At 40.3% G+C, this 20974-nt stretch overlaps 2 protein-coding genes and 1 long non-coding RNA gene across 3 annotated transcripts in view; 1 reads left to right on the plus strand and 2 right to left on the minus strand.

Annotated features, from left to right (window-relative positions):
* Nucleotides 1-14671, minus strand: LOC109858073. The gene is made up of 6 exons (XM_020434970.1): nt 14405-14671; nt 9184-10601; nt 6883-7152; nt 2669-2857; nt 2205-2340; nt 1-2112 (listed from the first exon to the last, which is right to left on the minus strand). The coding sequence occupies exons 3-6, from the start codon at nt 7103-7105 to the stop codon at nt 1974-1976; spliced, it is 687 nt and encodes a 228-aa protein (XP_020290559.1). The 5' UTR covers nt 7106-7152; nt 9184-10601; nt 14405-14671; the 3' UTR covers nt 1-1973.
* A 1342-nt stretch (nt 14672-16013) lies between these two features.
* On the minus strand, nt 16014-17849 carry LOC109858072 (tetratricopeptide repeat protein 4). The gene is made up of 6 exons (XM_020434969.1): nt 17360-17849; nt 17072-17243; nt 16813-17005; nt 16460-16740; nt 16197-16361; nt 16014-16105 (listed from the first exon to the last, which is right to left on the minus strand). Exons 1-6 carry the CDS (start codon nt 17622-17624, stop codon nt 16021-16023), a joined length of 1161 nt encoding a protein of 386 aa, XP_020290558.1. The 5' UTR covers nt 17625-17849; the 3' UTR covers nt 16014-16020.
* Nucleotides 17850-20814: 2965 nt separating this feature from the next.
* LOC109858071 overlaps nt 20815-20974 on the plus strand; it is a 129108-nt gene continuing 128948 nt past the window's right edge. Inside the window, exon 1 of the long non-coding RNA XR_002250569.1 lies at nt 20815-20922. This is a non-coding gene — a long non-coding RNA (uncharacterized LOC109858071). The remainder of the gene's footprint in view (nt 20923-20974) is intronic.

Genomic DNA, 20974 nt, shown 5'->3' on the forward strand with positions numbered 1-20974 from the left:
CGGAAGTCTGTTTCTATTTATATATTGTTTTCGTATACGTGGTTTTATTTTTCCAGACAACAAAAAAAAACAGTGCGCCGAGTAGAGCACAAACGTTAATCCATCGTGTTTCGATTTACAGTATTCGCGAATTTTACGGAATTGCATCTTCGCTCGCGTGATTTTTTTTTTCTAATATTAATTATCTCATATATATATATATATATATTTATATTTATAATATTTATTAAGTAAGATTTATAGTGGGAATTGGAAAACAAAACATATTTTGATTAGGATCGGGAGAATGGTCGCATTCATCGGAAACGTAACGCATGATGTTCTTCAATAGTTGCAAGTTTTCACACTTATGATGAAATAGAGATAAGCATTTGTTTGTTTATTATTGATTGTAAAAACAATACAACAGTTGAAAAACAACATAACGTGCTACGTCCTGCTGAATGTGGTTATATTGTATAAAAAAAAAAAAAAACGGAAAAAATGGCGGCGTGACACTTGTGCGCACACCTTTAATATCCAATTTAGGATGCACATGTGCACCCTTAACATCCAATTGACTTAACTAACCTAACCTAACCTAACAGCAAAGATTATATATATATATATATATATATAAATAATATATATAAAATTAATTAAAAATATCAATAAAATTCGTCTTATATGCTTATATATGTTGTTCGATTTTTTATATTAATCCTATATCTTGCATGTAAGTGTTTATGTAAAATATTTTTTTATGTACGATTGTAATTTTATAGTTTCTTTCTACGTATAGGTGTGATAATTTTAAATGATTTGTGTGTAATACGCGTAAAGTGTTATTTAAAAATTTTAAATTTGTGAAATAAATTTTTTTCACGATATAAGAACGAAGAGATTAACGTAAAATAAATATACCACAGATATTCGGTATATTGATACTTCAATTGTGTGTGTACTTTTCTTCTTGGGAATGTACAATGTATGAATTTCGTCTCGCGGTTTTACTATCACATCTCGCGACATTGCCGTGGCAAATATTGTCCTCAAAAAGCGCAAGTGTTTGTTTATGTTTTATGTTTACACACGGTATTTACCGTGAACGTGAATTAATGAAATAAATTACTATTTGTGTGTGCAGAAACAATATCAAAGAATAATTTGTTGATTTGTTCTTCTCTGTGTGCAAAAACAAACAATTTGAAAACGGTTTTTGTTCTCTCGAAGAAAACACACACCACGCTTGTCGAATATCCATCTCTTTTTATTTATTTGAAATAAAGTATTATTATCGTTTGTTTTATTAGCTCAGTCTAGTCAAAATAATCGCCAAAAAGAAAAAAACAATATGTTGCTAAAAATACAAGATGTTAAATATTTACGAAATATTATAATAATTCGTTTAATATTAAACGTTTAATATTTTAACGAAAAATATTTAACATCGGAGGAGCTTGACACATTGTTTTATCTCTAAATATGCGTGAGCGTTCAAATTCACACATTTTTTTTCTATTTGGCAGCGTGTATTATTCACATACACTTCTGTATACGAATGTTTACATATACCACCAACGTAGAAATCTAAGTCCAAAGCGACAATTTGTGTCTCGATTGCAGCTTTATATGTTTAAAAACCTGTATAGATTAAGTTAATAATATAAGAAGCGTTTTTCCATAGCTCGTCTATTTTTTCGCCACTTGGATTAGTACCAAATAGCACTTTTTTCTTCTTTCCCTCGTGAAACAAACGTACCGTTTCGGCCGTTAGATATTTAGGAACTGCGCGAGTCACAGGTAGAGATCTGCATACATTATCGTAGTCACCGTTGAATCTCCGTTCAGTTAACTCGCGTTCAGAGTCCTCTCTCTTTCTCTCTCGGTATAGATAATATCGTCGTCAATTCCTTTCGGAACTTGGCGTGGCATTAACGCGCGTGCTCGTATAGTCTATGCGAATTTTAACACCGTTACGCATAAATAAACGTCTAGTATAACATTATCGCCGCAGCTGTTTTTTCCTCGAGAGCGGGTATCGGTTCCAGGCGTTCGTCCTTTTCTCTACCCGATCCCCAACCGATCAACGCTATGCTGATAAAATGCACAACACTGGCGCTGACAACAAACCTGAGTGAAAAGAAAATAAACTTATAATCGAAAACATTAAATCAAATAAATTATTCAAATTTTTTCTTTTTATCACGTAATAACCTTCTTACCAAAATGAATAACCAAGCTCAGCGGAACCCTCGCTGGTCCACATATTGTCGATGTCCTCCTTCGGAAGCACGTTTACGTACAGTCTTGTGTAATACTGCGCCAACCAAGTGCATGTGCTTGCTAAGCACATTAATACTGGAAAGAAATCGCGAATAAGAGCGCGTGGAAGTGTATTGTATTTTTTTTTTTTTTTTTTAACGCGCATTTATACGTGTATAAACTTCGTATTTTTTAAAATGTTTTACGAATCGTTCGAGTGTTCACACGGAAAAAAGATGAGAATAAAACTCACTTCATATTTTCTTTATAAATTATAAAAATATCAAAATCCCAGTCGATTTGCAACGCGGGTCGGAAAGCAGTAAAAAAAAAAATGACAATTTGATTTAAACTTGACACACATACATATTACATGTCGAGAGAAAACATTTTTTTTGCGGTTTTTTTTTCCACGAATACGTACGCGTTAACATATTTATGAAGTACACGCCGGGGATAGAGAGAATCTTCGATCTCGGTGAAGTGGCCGTGTTCAAAACCGCTAAGAGAGCAGCCATCGCGGCCGCTACCAGGGCAGCCGAGGTTGTTGTCAAAGTAGCGATCCAAAGAGCCCAGGACATCACCGACGGATCTTGGCGAATCATCTGAGGGACTGAAATATCATGCACGTTTACAATAATAAAGAGAAAACAAAGAAGTTTGCTATGCACACACACGAAGTCGACTCGAGCACTTAATTTTCCGTGTCAAGAATATATCTTCGGTAACTCTGGAAGATTCTTGACGTTCTTCCCGTTGAAATGCACTTCGCGGAAACTAAAAGCCGCTGCTATCGTATTTTATATTCGCGCGCACAACGTACACTCGGGAAAGAGAGAGAGAGAGAGAGAGAGAGAGAGAGAGAGAGAGAGAGAGAGAGAGAGAGAGAGAGAGAGAGAGAGAGAGAGAGAGAGAGAGAGAGAGAGAGAGAGAGAGAGAGAGATTGAGCATAAGTAGGAATATTTCGCGTGCATTACGCGCTTCCAGGATACGGCGAAGTTTCCGCGAGACATTTCAACTTACAACGGAGTAAGTAACGGATCATTGCATTCGCCGTAGGCGACCGCCAAGTTTCGCCGAGTATCGCTCGACGCAAAAACTACCTCTTCCCCGCAAAAGTACTCGAGTACCTACTCGTATCTACGAGTCGTACCGACAATTGCGATTTTCTTATCGTCTCGCAAGGTGTGATGACTGAAATTTATCATTTTAAAAATTCGCGAAGAAAAATGTCTCTAAAATCATCCAATTTGTTGAATATTTCAGATACTTGCGATGTCTAGTGCACAGATGCTGCGCGCGTTCAAGTGTAATTATCAACCTCTTTCTCTCTCTCTCCGCGATTTCGTATAAAATCGATCGTGTACTAGAATTCGATACTCCGCGCGGTCAGCAACGCCTGATGATACGAGCAAAGCGCGCGCGTGAAAGTAGTCCACGAGTAGGCTCGCGCGATCGTTGATTTTTGTGCGCGCGGAAACTAGTTTCTGCGTCTATTGTTACCTCGCGCGTTATATACTCGTGTAACTCGATGACTCTTTTTTTGTTGTTGTTGTTCCGTTGTGTGTATGTAACGCGCGCGCACACACACACAAGAAAGAACATGCATCGAGAGAGTTTCCGGCATTCAATATTTATAAGCTCCGCGGGAATAATCTGCGATTTGGAAATGAGACGTAATGATAGTGTTTGCAATCGCGAGCGCGATCGCGAACGGTGATTATCTTAATGTAACGTGACTGTGACGCGCATATATATCGATGAATCGGCACGTTATTACACGACGAGAGCAGAAAACGATGATTGATCTCACGTTTCGATAGAAGATCTTCGTGTAATTCAAAGCATGTAATTTGTACGATTCAAAGTATGTATATACATATAGAAAACTCTGTGCTGTACAATGTAGCGAAATCACAGGATGTCTTCTCGGCTACAGATGTTTCGAACGCAGCGTTGAATCTTATCTCCTGTTCCAAGGCGGTCGTACACAGCAAAAAATCGTGCGTTCACATGTTCGAATTTTTTTGCGCTAAGTTTTGATTATTACTTCAATGTAAAATTAACGTACACAACTGATGACATGTAACTGACATATAATTATAAAATACAATAAGCTTCAAAATTTAAATTATTTAGTCACTATACTATTGACTAAAATTATTATTTTTTTTTTCGCAATATTTTAAAAAATTAGTTAGGGGGGTATCCGGGGTTTTCCATATGTGAGATGCAAATCTAGCATCCCGTATGAATTTTAGAATTGAGATTTTTCAATTCAAAAAACACTTGTAAAAAATTTGCAAGTAGAATTCGTTACATGTATATATATATATATATATATGTACACGCACAGTTTTCGCACAAACATCCTGCGAATGGCTCGTATGGCCTTATATATTTCTTGTTGTTAAAATTATTTAGTTTCTATATTATTGACTTTATTTTAAAAGAATTTTATATCGTAGATAAAAAAAAGAATTAATAATGAGGAATAATAACGATTCTTTGTCTCGAGAGGAAACGTCGGTCGTCAAAATTGGATCAAAAGACTGTAGTTAAGAGAATAGTTTGTGTAAGAGATGTCTCTCTAGAAAATTTCCCTTGCTGTATATATATCGCCGAGAAAAACTGCACGTTTATACACGTGTTCTTTCAAGACTCATTGCCTGCCCGAATGAAAGAGAAATGTGTTTCTCACGGCGCGTGCCGGTGATTCTGTTGTTCTTCTCTCCGGACGGAAATACGGCGCGTAATAGCTACGCAAAAGTCGCTTCATCATCGGCACGATTATTATGCATTGTGCATAGGAAATTTACTCTTTTCGTGCGTGATACGCAATATATATATCGCACTTCCGCGAAGTTCAATTGATGATGCGAACGTGGAAACAATTGTGAACACACACACAAATTACAAAGATTTTTCTCAACAACAATAAATTTAAATATGCACAAATTTATATACAGTGACACGCGAAGATTCGAAAAGTCGTAAAAAAAGTGATCTGAAAAATTTTACTCTAAAAATAATTTCTAATCGCAATGAGATCGTCAGTTTCTGAATCTTTTTTTTTGAAGATTTCTGGCAAAGGATCACTTGCCTGATATATTTAATAATTTAACACACCGCGGTACATATTCTTGAAATAAATTTTTTGCTAAAAATCCTCCTGCGAATGCTCTAAGACGAGCTAGGTACCTACGTTAGGAGGAGCGGACTACTGGAACTGTTTCCAGTTGAGTGCTTCGACCGCCATTTTGCAGGCTGGTTATAGCACGATAACAGTTCCTCCTTGTAACAACAATCTTGATTAGAACGAAAAAAAGAAAAATAAAAAAGAGTTTACGCGATCCGCAAGAAAATGATTTTATTACAAATTCAATAACAGCGCAATTATACTTCAACAAGTAATTTAACGTTTGAGGAAAGAACGTTTGTCTTTTTGTTAAAGTAAACGCGTTTACACTCGGCACTTCGCGTGCATTAGCGAACTTTATTTTGCTAATTGTTCGTGCTAAAATCTATCGTGTTCCACCGGGTTTGTGATCGGGTTTGTATTCTACTATCGATATTTCGAGCGTATTTCGACATACACAAAGGGTGTGGCAACGCGCTTCATCTCGCAGTCCACGACGCAATCCTCTCGATTGACACTCGTAACCAACGGAACGAATTTAACGACAATTATCAAATCGATGATTTATTGTGAAACGTTTATACGACCGCGCATCCGCGATCAGTCGCGGGGTATATCGTTGGACTCCAACGTACTCGGTGGTTATCAATCGGAGATTTATAGTTCTGCCGCATACACAACAGTGTGTGTTCAGTCATCCACATACCTTTCTCTCTCTCTCTCCATATCGCGGATATATCTCTATGCGATCGTAAATTCGTCGCACGAGAGCCGCTTGAATCACGCGCAGTTCAAAGTATTCGGACTGCATAATACTCGACGCTTGCACACGATTGCGATTTGCAAACGTATCGTGAATGAATAAATCACACCGGAACGGATTAGAACGATCACGTCGGAAAATAAGCACGTTAAGAGGAAAACTGGGGGAAAATTTATTCTGTGAAAAATCGGCGAGTTACGACAAACAATTTTATGTTTTTCGTGGCAAAATTAAAAAAAAAAAAACAAAAAAGAATTTTTCTTTTCGTTCTTATACAATGAAACACGAAAACTATAGATATACTTTACTTTCGTGGAAAAACGAGTGGTCAAACGGGTCTTGGTACGCTTTTCAATTTGGTATACAAAAAAATATATACTTTTATCTTCGCGTGTTTGTTTACTCATAATTGTTTGTACATTGTAATTCAAGAAGAAGGTGCTCTTCCGTGCAAATTTCCGACACTTATTTTAAGATCGCGAATTGCGGAACACCTGGTTACGTTATTGCAAGCTCTATGCGAAGGTTGCAATCTTAGGGTAACGGTAATGTCTTGCATATCAATGTTCCGATCAGAATGCGTGCGAATTAATCTGACGGCATACCATTCAAGGTTACGACACGCCGCCGTAAGAGAGAGATAATCATGCAGTTATGCAGTAATTCGCGATTACTCAATTCCACAGAGAGAAAGGCGGAAAGTAGCCAACATATATGTATATATATATATATATACCTGATATGTGATACGTCCGCCATCCGTAAGCGACGTTTAATTCTTTCTTGCCCTGCAACAGGCCGAAGTGGACCTTGCCGGCGCTCTCCTGAGGATTCGGCGTTCGCCACGGTCGCGCATCGACCCAGTGTTGGGTCACAAGAGCGGCGCAGACCAGTCCGCCGCCCAGCAATGACAGAAAGAACGTCGCGAAGATCGTGCCCCGTCGAAACATCGACGTCATCCTCGGATCACGGGATGACGGTCCAGCTTTCGGATAGTTCGCGAACACTGCGGGCGAAAAAACCACAAGACACAGCGTGTGTTAAAAAAAAAATAATAATAAGAAATAGTAAAAAGTTTTGACAAACTTTTCTAATTCGGTAACTTTAATTAAATGTTCAAGCGAAGATTTAATTAAATGCGGTTTTTATACTACGTGCTGGATATCAAATATCTCGGAGCAATATAAGTTTTAATCAAACTCTTACTTGAAAACGGAGAGTCGTGAGAAATAAAATATATTGTTATCTATTTAGCAGCTGTGTTCGGCCGTTGATATCATTTGTCTCTTTTTTCTATTTTACGTCAAATCTCTGCACGTTTCTCAAGCGTGTGTGGTTCGAGAATTATACAGTCCCCCCCCCCCCACGCGGTTCGAGAGATATATTCTTTTAAAAATATTTATTCGAGAAAAAAAAACAATCGCGCATTTCCTCCATTTGTTCGTGCCGTCAAACTTCCTGCTGTATAGACAAAGAAAACGCCGTTCATCCACTATTATTCCGCACGTGCGGAAAGCAAACGTCTTCGCGATCTCGCGCGGAGCAAAAGAGTCTCGCCTCGCTGCATCTTATTAACATCATCCGTGCATTACGCCGCATACACACGCACGTGAATCTCCCGATAAAAGCCGACGCGCGGGATATTTCTTCGCTACCGTCGAAATAACAGTACACATTTGTTTTTTTTTTTTTTATTTTTTTTTATTTTTTTTACGTCGGAACACTTCGATCCTTCTCGCGAAACGCGGAATGAAATCTCCGGCGCGCGCTGCTCGAGAGGTATATCTCTGTGTGATCCTTCCGCGTCGCGCCGGAGCAAAATCCGAAAGGCGAGAAAATCCATTTCAACAATTGAAAAATCGTAGAAACAATTCGACAACCAGCGCTTTTTTTTCATATTAATCGCATTTTCTTTTCGAGATAACGATTTCTTTATATATGATAGTTGATAATTTAAATATTCAATAATCAGTATTATTATTATCAGTTGTTACTGCTACAAATGGAGAGATTATACGGGGATTTTTATTTTATATTTTTATGTTGACTCTGAACTTGTTCTTTTTTTTTTTTTTTAATATTTCAACTTTCGAAACAGCATTGTTGTAGCTAGTTTTTTTGTCTCTTCCACGTATATTTTCACTACTCATTTAACCGACCAGAAATGCGCGCATATTTCCAAGCACGCGAGAAAGAGAAAGAGAGAAAAAGAGAGAGAGAGAGAGAGAGAGAGAGAGAGAGAGAGAGAGAAAGAGAGAGAAAGAGAGGACGAAACGCGCGCTCATCGCGCAAGCATCAGTAATTTGCTTGACGACAGTTGCTATTTAAATTATGCCACACAGAAACTATGTCGCTTTCGCAACAATTATCTCGTCCGCTAGAAAAATCTGCGGGCGTGAAAGCGCCTTGAAAGCGAAGCATCCCGACAACGATGGGCGCTTCGATATATTGTATTTCGCGCATATATCTCTTATGCAAAAAGCAAATTTACCGGCATCTCCGTTTTACGCATCAACTCTCCGTTAGAAAAGATACGCGAACGGACCTCGGTTTTTATTAACATCCGCAAATAGCAATCTCCGTAAAACTCGGAGATCGAACTTTTAGATCGAAGTTAATTAGCCGTATTTATCGACACTTAATTGACGAGAGAGATAAGTTTTAATAGACTTGATTCTCTCTTTCTTTCTTTCTCTCTCTCTCTCTCCCTCTCTCTCTCTCTCTCTCTAATGTAATTATATACTTACGTTACGTACTTTCATTTACATGAATAAAATCGATTTACATGCGCCATTTAATTGGCAGCATTAATATACAACGCCGCGGTCTTTTATCATAAGAAAATCATATCACGCAAGATTGAATATGTAATAATAAAAAAGAAAAAGAAAACACAATACGTGTTATATTAAACAAAGTGATGCGAAAACGCATTTTCTCAAGAAAATAGAGAATATGAAATTTTACTTTGTCTGAGAACAAGCTCTCCTTACGTTCTTTGTTAACCGAATAGAGAGAGATCGTGTATATAACTAACCTTGACCTTCCGCGAAGTGCACCTGGTTGAGGCTGCGCGAGAACTCGCCTTGTTTGACCTTCTGCGAAAAGTCGGCGTTGCTGAGTCGCTTGGGGAACTTGACTCGGCAATTGTTGCCGTGTGGCCGCTTGGCCGCTCTTAACAGCGACGACGCGGCGGGCTTCGACCTTTTGGCAAAGGTGTACGGGATCGTGTAGGGCTGCGCCACGTAGAAGTAGATCGGCCGATAATCCTCGTGAAGATGCGGCTGCTGCGCGTTGCTGAAGCCGCCGCCGCCGCCACCGTTCGCGCAACACCCGATGCTGGTGTACACGCTCGGCGCGCCGTTGCTGCACGCGTACGAGTTCGCGTAATGCACCCCGTAGTGGTTCGCCGTTTTTCGCGAGTTACCCTCCACGACGAGAAAGAAATAAAAATGGAAACGCCGCCGCTCGATTTCACACTCGCCGCTAGAATCTTCTCTTCGGTCAGTTCAATTCCCTCTCGAAACGAACGATCCTCTTGATCGCGATCATCCGAGATCACTTCCGAGACAACAAACGTTCCGTGTCGATCGCGGCGCGAATCTTTCTTCCCGATTCCCGGGAACAAGCTGATTTTGTCGGCGAAAGGCCAGCCTGTCGCTTTCGACTTCGATTAATCAGCGATGAACGTTCACCGTTGAAATCGATCGTGTTCACGATCGATTCGCCCGAGTTCTTGAATTCTAAAATCGCGAAAAAGATCTGAAGCGAAGTTTGTTCTCTTCGCTTCGCGCGGATCGAAGGCAATCGCGTATAAACGCGCGCGAGAATCACGCGGTCGAAACGGATCCGCTTGGTGACTAACGGAGATGCACTCGAGTTTGAGTTTGGAAGCGGCGGGAGGAGGGAGGGTGTGTTCTTTCTCAAGAATAAGAGCTTTAATCTCGCATTAATCTCTCGAGCTGAATGTCGAAGCTCCCGCGTCGCGCGCGCGACGCGGTTCTCTCTTTTTCTCTTATCGCGCGGGGTTATCAGAAGCCACAGGTGGTGGATTGCGTGGCGCGCGTCGTATTCCGCGAGTGAATACCCGGCCCGCTATAATCTTTTATTACACGTATTCCGCCGACGGCGCTGACGGTTGGCGCGACGCGACAGGAAAAAAAAACGCTCCCTCTTCTTAATTGTCACCTTAGGAAGTTTCTCTCAAACGAGAGAGAGAAAGAGACGGCGACGCTTCTTTCTTCTTTACGCGTGTCGCGTTTCAAATCTGACGACACGGCGAGATAATCTTCTCTTCTTCAATCGGCGCTATTGTGCGTGATTTCTTGGGATTCGGAAACGCCGAGGACGTTTCTGATGAATCCACCTCGAGTACCTCTCGATGTCGGAACTTCTCAATGGTATCTTCGAGATACGTGTCTCCGTTTTGTCACACGAGATCTCGCGGTGTGTCAACTGCAAGAGAAATCAGTATGTATAGTTATTAGACAAATTACCACGCGAGATTTTCGCGCTCTGTGTCAACCGTCAAGAGAATAACACACGGAGATTGACGCGCGCGAGAGACGAATGAATGAAGCACGCAAGCGCGAAACGTGCTGACTGACATTTTTATTGGAAATGTCCTTGTCGAGAAAGTGTACACGTACTATATATGTATATATACACAATATACACGACGAGCGCGCTCTTAAAGGAAAAAACAAAACAAAACGTTTTCGTATTTTCGTTCACATCTCTCACAGACACTTCACATTCTTATCAAATTCCATTCTCACGGAACATAATTATATTTCGGAAGGAAAGTTTCTCTACAAACTCATTTTTTTTTTTTTCTTTTATACGACCTCTTTTCTTGTCTCGTTTCTTGAATAAAAAGAGATAGAAAACTTCTTTCATTTGTTCGCTTCTGAAGTTCAGTTCGCTTATTTGTTACACCCTGTATAAAATATTATACTTCAACGGTAATACAACCAACTGTAAAATTGTTTTTCAATTGTAACAGGAATATAATGAGAGAAGGAATGAAAGTATTTGCGAGAAATAGAAAACGAAGTTGAGAGTGTAATCTATGATTTAAATAATTTCGCTTTTGAATAAATTCTCTCGTTCTTTCTCTCTCTCTTTCTTTCTTTCTTTCGCTCTTTCTACCTGTTACATTTCAAAGTTTCACATTGCGCGGCAAGATAAGAGAGCCAAGTTTTAGTATTGTTAAAGTAATGCCTTTGTATGGAGATTCCGCGCAAGAAACAAAAATTGACAAATGGCGTCCGAACCATTTCCGAGGGGGACCGTATAAAAACTTCAGAAAAACAGTCTCACTTCTCGCACACATTGACCTAAATTTGAATTGAAGAGTCGCGAGAAAACGTGTATTTTTAAAGCGAAGGTACATGCACACAAATCTGTCGAGCTGTCTTCTGTTTTAAAGGCGCGAAATGGAATACGGACGTTTCGAGCCACTCACACTACGGAAAGTGTGTGAGAGTGATATATATATATAGAACAAAAATTTCGTTTCCTTTTCTTCTGAACAAGTCTTGCGCCGACTTGCGCCGAGAAACAGCTACTTGAACTTCCGACGTTACGAATTGTTAGCAATTCGTAATAAGCAGAAGATCGGGACAATCGCTAACGGTACGATAAAATTTAAGAGAGGCGCGATAATAACAATCAACCTCTCTTGCCAATCGAATTAATCTCGAGTGTCTAATTACAGCGGCAGGAACTTTATTATTCGCCGGCGTCGAAGGTTTCCGTTTTTATGCTAATATTCGCAACTGTGTATTGCACGTTATTTAACAAACAGCTGTTAAATTCGCATTTCTCAAGTTAAAAAAAAAAAAGACGACAACAACAACAACGTAGAGCTCGCTTGTTTGCAATTATTTGCGATCAAACTTGCTCCCGTACTTGGCGCGCTCGTATTTACGCGAACCGATCGTATCGTCCCCCCGATGAAGTTCGTTCGCTTCGCAACGTTTTCTCCGGGCTTTAAAACCGTGCTACCGTAAAAACTCTTGCGTTGCAATGTCTTGCTTTGCGTTTTTCTCCCGTCGCGTGCAGCAGTTCGTTGCGATATCAAATTTATTTGAAACTACGCGTCGAAAAAATCATTCATACGTTGCTGATTTTATCATTTCGTATCAACGTTATAAAATTTGAAAACGGATTCAAATTCGCGTGGTAAACGTGAGTGTCACCTAACACACGTGGCAGAGTTGACGTAGTGGGAAATTGTTCGGTGATTGGTCATACGCGCGAGATGAAACGAATTTTGACGCAACCGCGCGGAGATTCGCTGGGGATCTCCGTCGCGATATGACAAACAATTTTGCGCGTGACGAAGGCGTTATCACCGCGCGACGAGCGCAAGAAGAGACGCGAAAATTGTACATATACGTACGTATATATGTACACACACGAGCAACGGGGAGAACGGACGGGTTGACGAGGTCGAATGAATGCCGTTAGACCGTGTCACGACACGACTAATACACACGCGTTTCGTGAAACGTCGTCGCTTAAGAGACTCGAGACCGGGAAGCGAGACGGGGAAACACATATACACACAAAGAGAGAGTTCCAGGATCGGAATCCGTGCGATTTCGATTGTCTCTCGGCGTGAAAGCAACATCGCATCGTGAGATGATTGCGCAGCATCTCGAACGTGCTCGACATTCTGTCGAATTAAGTTTATCGAGAAATTCCGTTAAATTATATAAGTTTATTGATATATACTCTACAATTTCATCGCGTATGAGAATAACACGTTTCTTTCTTTCGACTCGCGATTCGTTGGATGTTCCCCGACTTACGTCGGTGTATTTGTCGTTGGTACAACCGGTTCGGCAGTTGATCAGCTCGCGCATTTTTCTCGCCGATGCATGACGCAACTCCCCTCGACACATATTGCCCCCGGGGGCAGAAAGATGCACCGTATTGGCCCGCCGGTGTGTGTGTGTGTGTGCTTCGCGCGAAACTAGGACACGCGCGCGTATGTAAGCTGACGCCGGTGTCTCTTCTTTAAATCCCGAGGTGTTCGAGGAATATAATCCTTTTTCCGTAGTCGGAATTACAATCGACGAGAAAAGATTTTGCGCAGCGCGATCTCTCGATATCTACGGCTATAACGATATACATATATATATATCCTTCATCTGACCCAGAAATCCGACGCGCATTCCGACCGCGGCTGGAACAAGCGGCTCTTAATTTTTCCAGAAAAACCAGGCCGTGACATATTCAAATGCAAAACTTTCGTCGCGCAATGCGCCGTGACGCCTTGATGACAACGCACCGACTAGTCTCATGAATAATTTAATGCCCGGCATATTATAACACGAGTTTCCATTGTTACAAGAGAGGGGGGGGGGAAGGGCGGAGCGCTACAGCGACGGCATTGTGAGCGCATCCCGCGTATCGGCTCATTATCGCTACGTGCGCGGCGCGCATTCCTCCGAGATAAAAAAAAAAAAACCAACCGTTCTAGACACGCGCGATTTCAAAAGCAACGCGCGAATCCGAGAAATAGAATTCGGCGTTCGCACAAATGTTATTTGCAAAATTACGGTAGGTATCGGGGTTTTTTTTGATAGATAATCTTGTTAACTTTTTAACAATCGCGCGTTTGAGATTTCACAAGGAAATTATCTGTTCGTGCAACGATCTCGAAATGAGATGCGCTTTCCAAACGATCGATCACTCAAAATGCCTACGCAAAAGACCGAGAAAGTTTGAAAGCGGTCCATCAGCATCTTTTTTTTTTTTTATTTGCGTCCTCCGGATTGGGAAACTAGAATATCGCGCGATAATCTGCATTTACATCTTACACGTATATGCTATTATTGAAGAAACGTAAAATTTTCAAAAAGATTCGTTTTCACAAGTAACATACAGAGACACGTAAATGAAGTAGTTTTGCATAAATGTAAAATTGTCAAGATATGTTAAAGTTTTAGTTTCGAGATTAATTAAGTTTCACATTGCCACGTAAATTAACAATAATATTATAAGTTTGTTCATGTACGCGGAGAACACGAAATTTTGCTTGTTGAAAGACAAAAGCCGACGAGTCGTTGGCATTGGTTCGCATTGTTCTGACATCTTCGTCTCGTGGAATACTTTGTCCTGAGATGCGACGGATATGCCGCCGCGCGCATCGACAACGAAACAAAAGCGGTCGTATTAAAAGACGCTTCGCGCAAGAAGAGGGCACACGTATTTATGCGAAAGTGACAAACCGTGAGGAATTTTACCTGCATCGCTTTGGCATCGTTTGCATCTCGTTCCGCTGCCCCGACGCGGCGTGCACGTACAACGACGTTTGCCGCGTCTCCCGCGTCGAATTAAACGGCTAAAACTTGAGGTTAATCGGTCCTCACGACGACCTCCTTCTCTCGTGTACTCGCCGTTGAATTTTCCAATTGGCACAACACAGCGTTTGTAACCACAAGCGCAAACTCACGATGTAATTGCGCGCGACGGCAACCGCGTCGTGAGATCACGCACATGCGCTTCCGCGGTGTCGGCCCACAACTGAATTTCAGGCTATTGCTCCTTCTCTTTATCCCTCACCTGGCGAACACCTGTGCTCCGCAGGTGGCACCACCGTACGACTGATAGCGCGCCTTGTCGCTTACCGATCTCGCTGCTGTATCCTGCGCGAAATCGTAAATCGCCGCCGGCTAACGTCAAGTCAAAATGCCGCGCTCCTCTCGATTGAATCTTTAACGAATCGACGGCGTCTACACAAAGAGAGAGAAAGACGGAGAGCGGTGAGAAAAAAAGGCGGCATCGATGATCTCACGTGAATACAAAACTGAGACTAATTTTTTTCACCATGAATATATTTATTACACACAAAACTTTTAGTTTCTTGTAGATTATAGCGTAAAATACGTAAATTATATGAGCAAACACGGAGTTGAAAAAAACTAGGACTATTGTACCTTTTTTCGCAAAAGAGATCGTAAAGATTTTTCTCTACCCCTTTCACATCCACATCGTTTACGAGGACTACTTTTTCCTCCTCTCTCGACTTGTTACAAATCTCTTCGGAAACTATTCTTTCTATGATTTGACTCGCTTCCCCTCTGTAGAAAAGTATTTTTTTTTTTACATGGTCAACATCGATCTCTCCCCTTGTCCCTTTCTGAGAATGCGGTAGTAACAGTTCTACTTTTTCGGCGAAGAACTCTCACAGAAAGTTTTAGTCGCGTTTTTTTGCTCGCATACGCAAATGTTTTGAAAGGAAACGCAGGCCTTTTCGTTGTTACATGTAAAAATTATTGTTTTCTTTTCCCGAAACGCTCCTCTACACAATGTAATATTGTGTAGGAGCGATATTTGCTATCCTACTATTTACCTGTGCCGTCAACCAAAGATGACCGACACAAAGTTTTAATACGCGTGATGTGTCTTGAGTTACGAAGAAGGTCGTCCCCTGACACGTTTGCATTATATATATCTGGTTTTCTTTTTTTTTTTTATATATGTATATGTATATAAGACTACCCGGGAGGGATAGTGAATTTTTTATCTTCCTTCGATCCCGCGCGCGTTGGAACTGAATAGATGACCGTTCAAAGATGTTTAAAAGAAAAAACCTAATAAATCAGTTTGCACAAAAAACAAACGCTCGCTACATACTTTAAGAATTTTGAAATTTCGAAGTTCGGACGCAGTTGTTATTTGAAGATTTGTTAACACAAGTAAGAATATATTATACAAGTAAAAATTATATTACGCAAAAATACATACAAAATATTATATCGACAAAATGTCGATAATTCTATTTACATAAAATAATATATATTAGTTATAATAATATATATTAATTATAATAATATACGATATACTAACAATATGTAATTTAATAATTTGCTAGAAACTGTTTTTCCGCTTCGCTAGATTTTACAAGTATTATAAAAGCCGGTGTACCGCCACGAACAATAAACCTGTGAATAAAATTAAACGTTAACATTTTATGAGGAAGAAAAACGCTAAGAGATATTTATATAAAGTATGTATATCGCAAAATGTGCTCACCGGTCCTCGCGTAATATTTGATCCAATGTGAGTTCAATGTTTACTTTATGAATGGAATATTTGTTTTTGCCTTCGAAATACATATTTATATTATTAACAGTATAATGACGTTTCGTATCCCACTCGGGAGGCTCCTCAAACAATTCCATTAACTGTTCTATCATCCTGTACGAGAAAACAATTTAAAAGATATTCAAACAATTTTTACATCACAGATAAAATATTTCTATATTTGTATGAAAATAACTAGATCGCACACGTACGGAGTATCTTCGTGAAAGTTTTGTATAAAATCAGTTTGATGCGTTTCCGGATATAAAATCATAACCGGCCACACAAGTTTATCTTTCTCATCGAAATGCACTCTGCTCTGCGCTATTTGTGGCACTTGAGGTTCTAGATCCTTCAGTTCTAACTTCCGATTGTCAACTGTCGATTCCAATTTAATACCTTTTCTCAAAATTGTCTCTAACAACTTTTCGTCCTCCTTGTCTAATTTCTTCTCAAGCTTTTCCTGCTTTCTTTTGTCTCTTCTCACGCGCTCCTACATTGACATTCAGTACTTGTAAAATTGTCCTGATCTCATAACTTATAAATTTGAATTCATTAATCTTACTCTCGCTGCTACGGCATCAGATTTTAATTTCAATATTGTCTTATCGGTCGGATTATGATCGAGAAATTGATCGCACAAGTCGATACACTGATCATAATCTTTGATGTGAAAACTGCAAGTGGCAGCTCGGTTCAAAGCCTTCGAATACTGTGGTTTGAATTTCAATGCGAATTTACAGTCATTTAAACTAGATCTACAATTGAAATAAATAATGAGGAACTCATTGCTTGTTTGTTTAACTTTATGAGGAAATCTATACCTATAATTTTTCAACATGAAATGTGCCGCAGCTCTGTTATTGTAAAGTTGTGCCATCAGATCGTCATCTTTGCACTTAGTTCTTATCCCCTCTGTGTAACTAAGAATTGCAAGACGATATTTTTTATATTTATAATTAAAGTTGCCATCCTCTTTGTAATTGTTTGCTAATTCTGTGCATTGGAACAATAATACTTGCGTCAAAGGAAAGCTTATACCAATAGTATTAACAGACAACACAGCGCAAACACTGCGCTTTACTGCCAACTTAAAGCAAGCGGTCCTGTACCTTCAGGAGTATTCTCATCTTCTCCGTACTTGAGCTGTTGCAATCCCTCCATCAGAGGGGACAACTCGTCGCCGGGTTCCGGTGCCTTCTTCATGAAGAAAGGATGCTTCTCCATCTCCTCCTGCCACCGATCTTCCGGCCATCCTTCGGTGTAACTCTTCTTTTCCAGACTGTTTATGTACTCGTCCAATTCGGCGTCCAATTTCGCGGCGAGCTCCAAACGCTCCTCCTCCGTCCAGGTCTTTTTGTCATTTGCCTTGTCCATTGTTCCTTACGGAGTATTTTAAAACCGCACAACGCGTTCGAATTAATTTATATATCGCTTAACAGTTATCCGACGTAACTGATAAGCAAAAGTATTATATATGCGTTATTATAATTCGCGATACGACTTGACTTCTTAGTTTAGTTCTCAGTCTGGTTAGTAAGAACTTCGAGAATCCGTTTGTATGCCAGTTACTCGTGCGCGAAACATAACCTAAAAACGCACGTTTTGTTTGCCCCGGACACCACGTGAGTAGCAGACGATTTGCCGCTTAATTCCTTTTACCGACTGTACGTCAAAAGATGTAGATGGCGCTGGTTGTGTGCTTTTCGATGTAAAAACAATCAATTTAAAATGTTATATATTATATATGCACTTAATTGCGAGAGAAAAAGAGAGACACGTTAATTTTTTTTTTAATAAGTCTTCCACCTTATCACAAAAATATGTTACCAAAACGATATTCACATGTCTCAAGTGGAAAATGGAAAGGAACACGTTGACACACGCGCGCGCGCGATCAACTACGTGGATATTTTTAAATTAATTTTTGTAATTTTCACATTAATTTTGTAATAATATTAAAAACAATCTGTAAAACAAAATATATTCGTAAAATAATTCTTATAAACACACATATATAAAATTTGTAGCGCAACGCCCGTATTTTGGCATTGTTTAACAAACGTCCGTTAGTATTTGTACAGTAATTTCAAATTTTATACATACGTTAATAACACATACGTCTTCCGCCATTGTAATTTTCGCTGTATTGCCCGCACTTACAGCTAATTTTGATTATAATGGATTTACCAGCCAGGTTATTAAATTGACACCGTCAATACGAGACAATTTCGATAATTCGACACTAATTAATACGCAGAGATATATTATTGGATTATTGAGATATTGAGATTACGAGATTCGAGCGTATAACCAGGAGAATTTGGAGGATCCATAATTATTTCAATATATATATATGTAGTAAATTCGGTGTTGCGTGTTGTATTAGAGAACATTGCGTGTCCTCAAATTACCGAACGCGTTTCAAACGTAGTTTTTTATGATCACTTTGCAGTCGATATTTTTCCCTGCGCCTGTAAAAACGTCGGGAAACAGTTTTCGATTTACACGATCATAAATCTCGGACGGACTCTACTCCCGCAAAACAAAAAGTGTCACTTTGACAACGAACTAGGTGTCGTAAATGCGTGTTAAACCGTTTTCTGATACACTCGGTGTCGTAAATGCCTTGAAATCTTTTATTACCCTGCTGCGTTTTTAAACCAATGCGACACACAGTTGGTCAAGTCAATGGTTTTTTTTTTTTTGTTCGAGATCGCTTGTTAAAAATACCGATGTACCAGGCGTGCGAAAGACCGAACGAATAATCGATGTTCGGCAACCAACGAAAACATACACACACGTTCGGCAAATTAATAAATAAACTATTTCGGCGCTTTTATACTTTGCAAAATTAAATTGATATACGTAAACAAGATTTGCGTAATTTAGCGAGTTTGATCTCTGTAAACAAATATAATAAATGTTATCTATCGCTAGTAAATCAATGAAAACGCGAAATCGGTTGAAATACCGCATAACTGTAACTGTAACTTTATAAAATGTAACATGTGTCAGATGCCAGCTGACGCTTATCAATCATCGTTAGTTATACTGAGTCGCCGCATATAAAATGTATAATGCTGTGAGTTTTCGTTTCGAATTTTTTTGCTGGTGTAATTTCTACAGGAAAAAAACAATTTGTACAATTGAAATGTTACATGTATGTATTATTGGAATATTTCAAGTTACGTAGTTTTAATCTTTTTTATTTTTGATTGAAAATAAAATACATTTTACAATAAAAATGAGTTTTACAAAGATGATTGTAAAAAAAAAAACTTGAAAATTGTATTACGCATCACATTTTCTTCGGAAAACTATAAACTGTTTGAGAAAATCGCAGAATAAAACAGTGTTATTTCGAAATAAGTCACAATAATCATTTTTAATAGAATGCAATATTACGTGAAATAAAAAGAAACGATATGTCATAAAAGCGAGATATTTGTATACGCAACGATTATGATAATATGTAAATTTGTGTAAAAGATACACGAAGATAATCGTGACAATCTAGCGAGTATTGCGACATTTATGATGCAAAAAGAGTATATCCGAAGCCCCACGCATGAACGAAAACCTAATAGAGACTTATCAGACGCTCCCCTTTTCGTAAAACAGTCGTTATTTGGGACAATCGTGCGGCGATGATGCGTCGGATAACGGGGGGGGAGAGGGCAAGTCGAGTCGAGTATATAGCGAACGAATCGCACAACCGAGATACAATTCTCGGAATATTGGCGAGAGCCGCTCGCTTAATCCTACCATAAAACCCCATATCGAAAGTTAGGACACCGACGAAGGAGCGAAGCCGCAAAACGCACGTCGATCCACCGCCGTTGGGGTGGTAGTGGTGGTGGCAGTGGCCGAGGATAATGGTGGTGGTAGTTGTAGGGGTGGAAACGACGATCGTGCGTTTCCGCGACCGTTCGGTCGGTAGCCTCTTTGTGTTCGGGTAGGGGCAAGATGGCGCTCGGCGAAAGCAGACGCGCGATTGGTCGATCGGGCTGCGCCGCCAGTCTCCGGAGAACAGTCGCCACCACGACTTCGCGGAGGACTGACACGTCGCGTCGCGTCTCCGAATAGAAGTAAAGAAAAAGGAACAGAACGAAAACACACACACAGAAAGGAAACAAAACACGGTCGTCGCGACGACGGGTGTAATGGCCACTGTGCGGCTCGCGGCGTAAAAGAAGAGGATCGCGCGCAACCTTCGTCGTCGTCAATCGCGTCCGCATCGGCGCGGCGACTGCGAACGAACTTAGCAACGAAAAATCGAGAGGTCCTTTAATCGCGCCGAATTTCGCCGTCGGCCCGTTCGCAAGTCGATATCGGCTCCGGTCGTTACGCGGCTTTCTTTTCGGACGTTTCTTTCATTCCGATTCTCATTTACTTCCGCGGTGAAATTAGTGCTTATGCGGATCACAAGTGTTCTGGCGACCTGAAGTGTCTCTCTCTATATATATATATATATATATATGTGTGTGGCTCGTTGCCGAGTGTGCGTTGTCGCGCTACCACCGCCGCCGCTCGGATCCCTCGGTGGCCACGGACGGTGGATTTATCAGGCGCGGCGGCGGCGTCATCTCCCCTAGGCGCACTTTGGCCCTCGCCACCCTACTGGACTCCCGTTCCCCTCCCGCTGTGACGGCCCATCGACTTGGACGAATCGGTGAGTGCGAATCAAATTTGGAACAGAGGCACGAGCCGTCGGCGCGTCGCCC

This window comes from Pseudomyrmex gracilis, unplaced genomic scaffold (genome assembly GCF_002006095.1).
Source record: "Pseudomyrmex gracilis isolate BER0280 unplaced genomic scaffold, ASM200609v1 scaffold_186, whole genome shotgun sequence".
NCBI classification, from domain to species: domain Eukaryota; kingdom Metazoa; phylum Arthropoda; class Insecta; order Hymenoptera; family Formicidae; genus Pseudomyrmex; species Pseudomyrmex gracilis.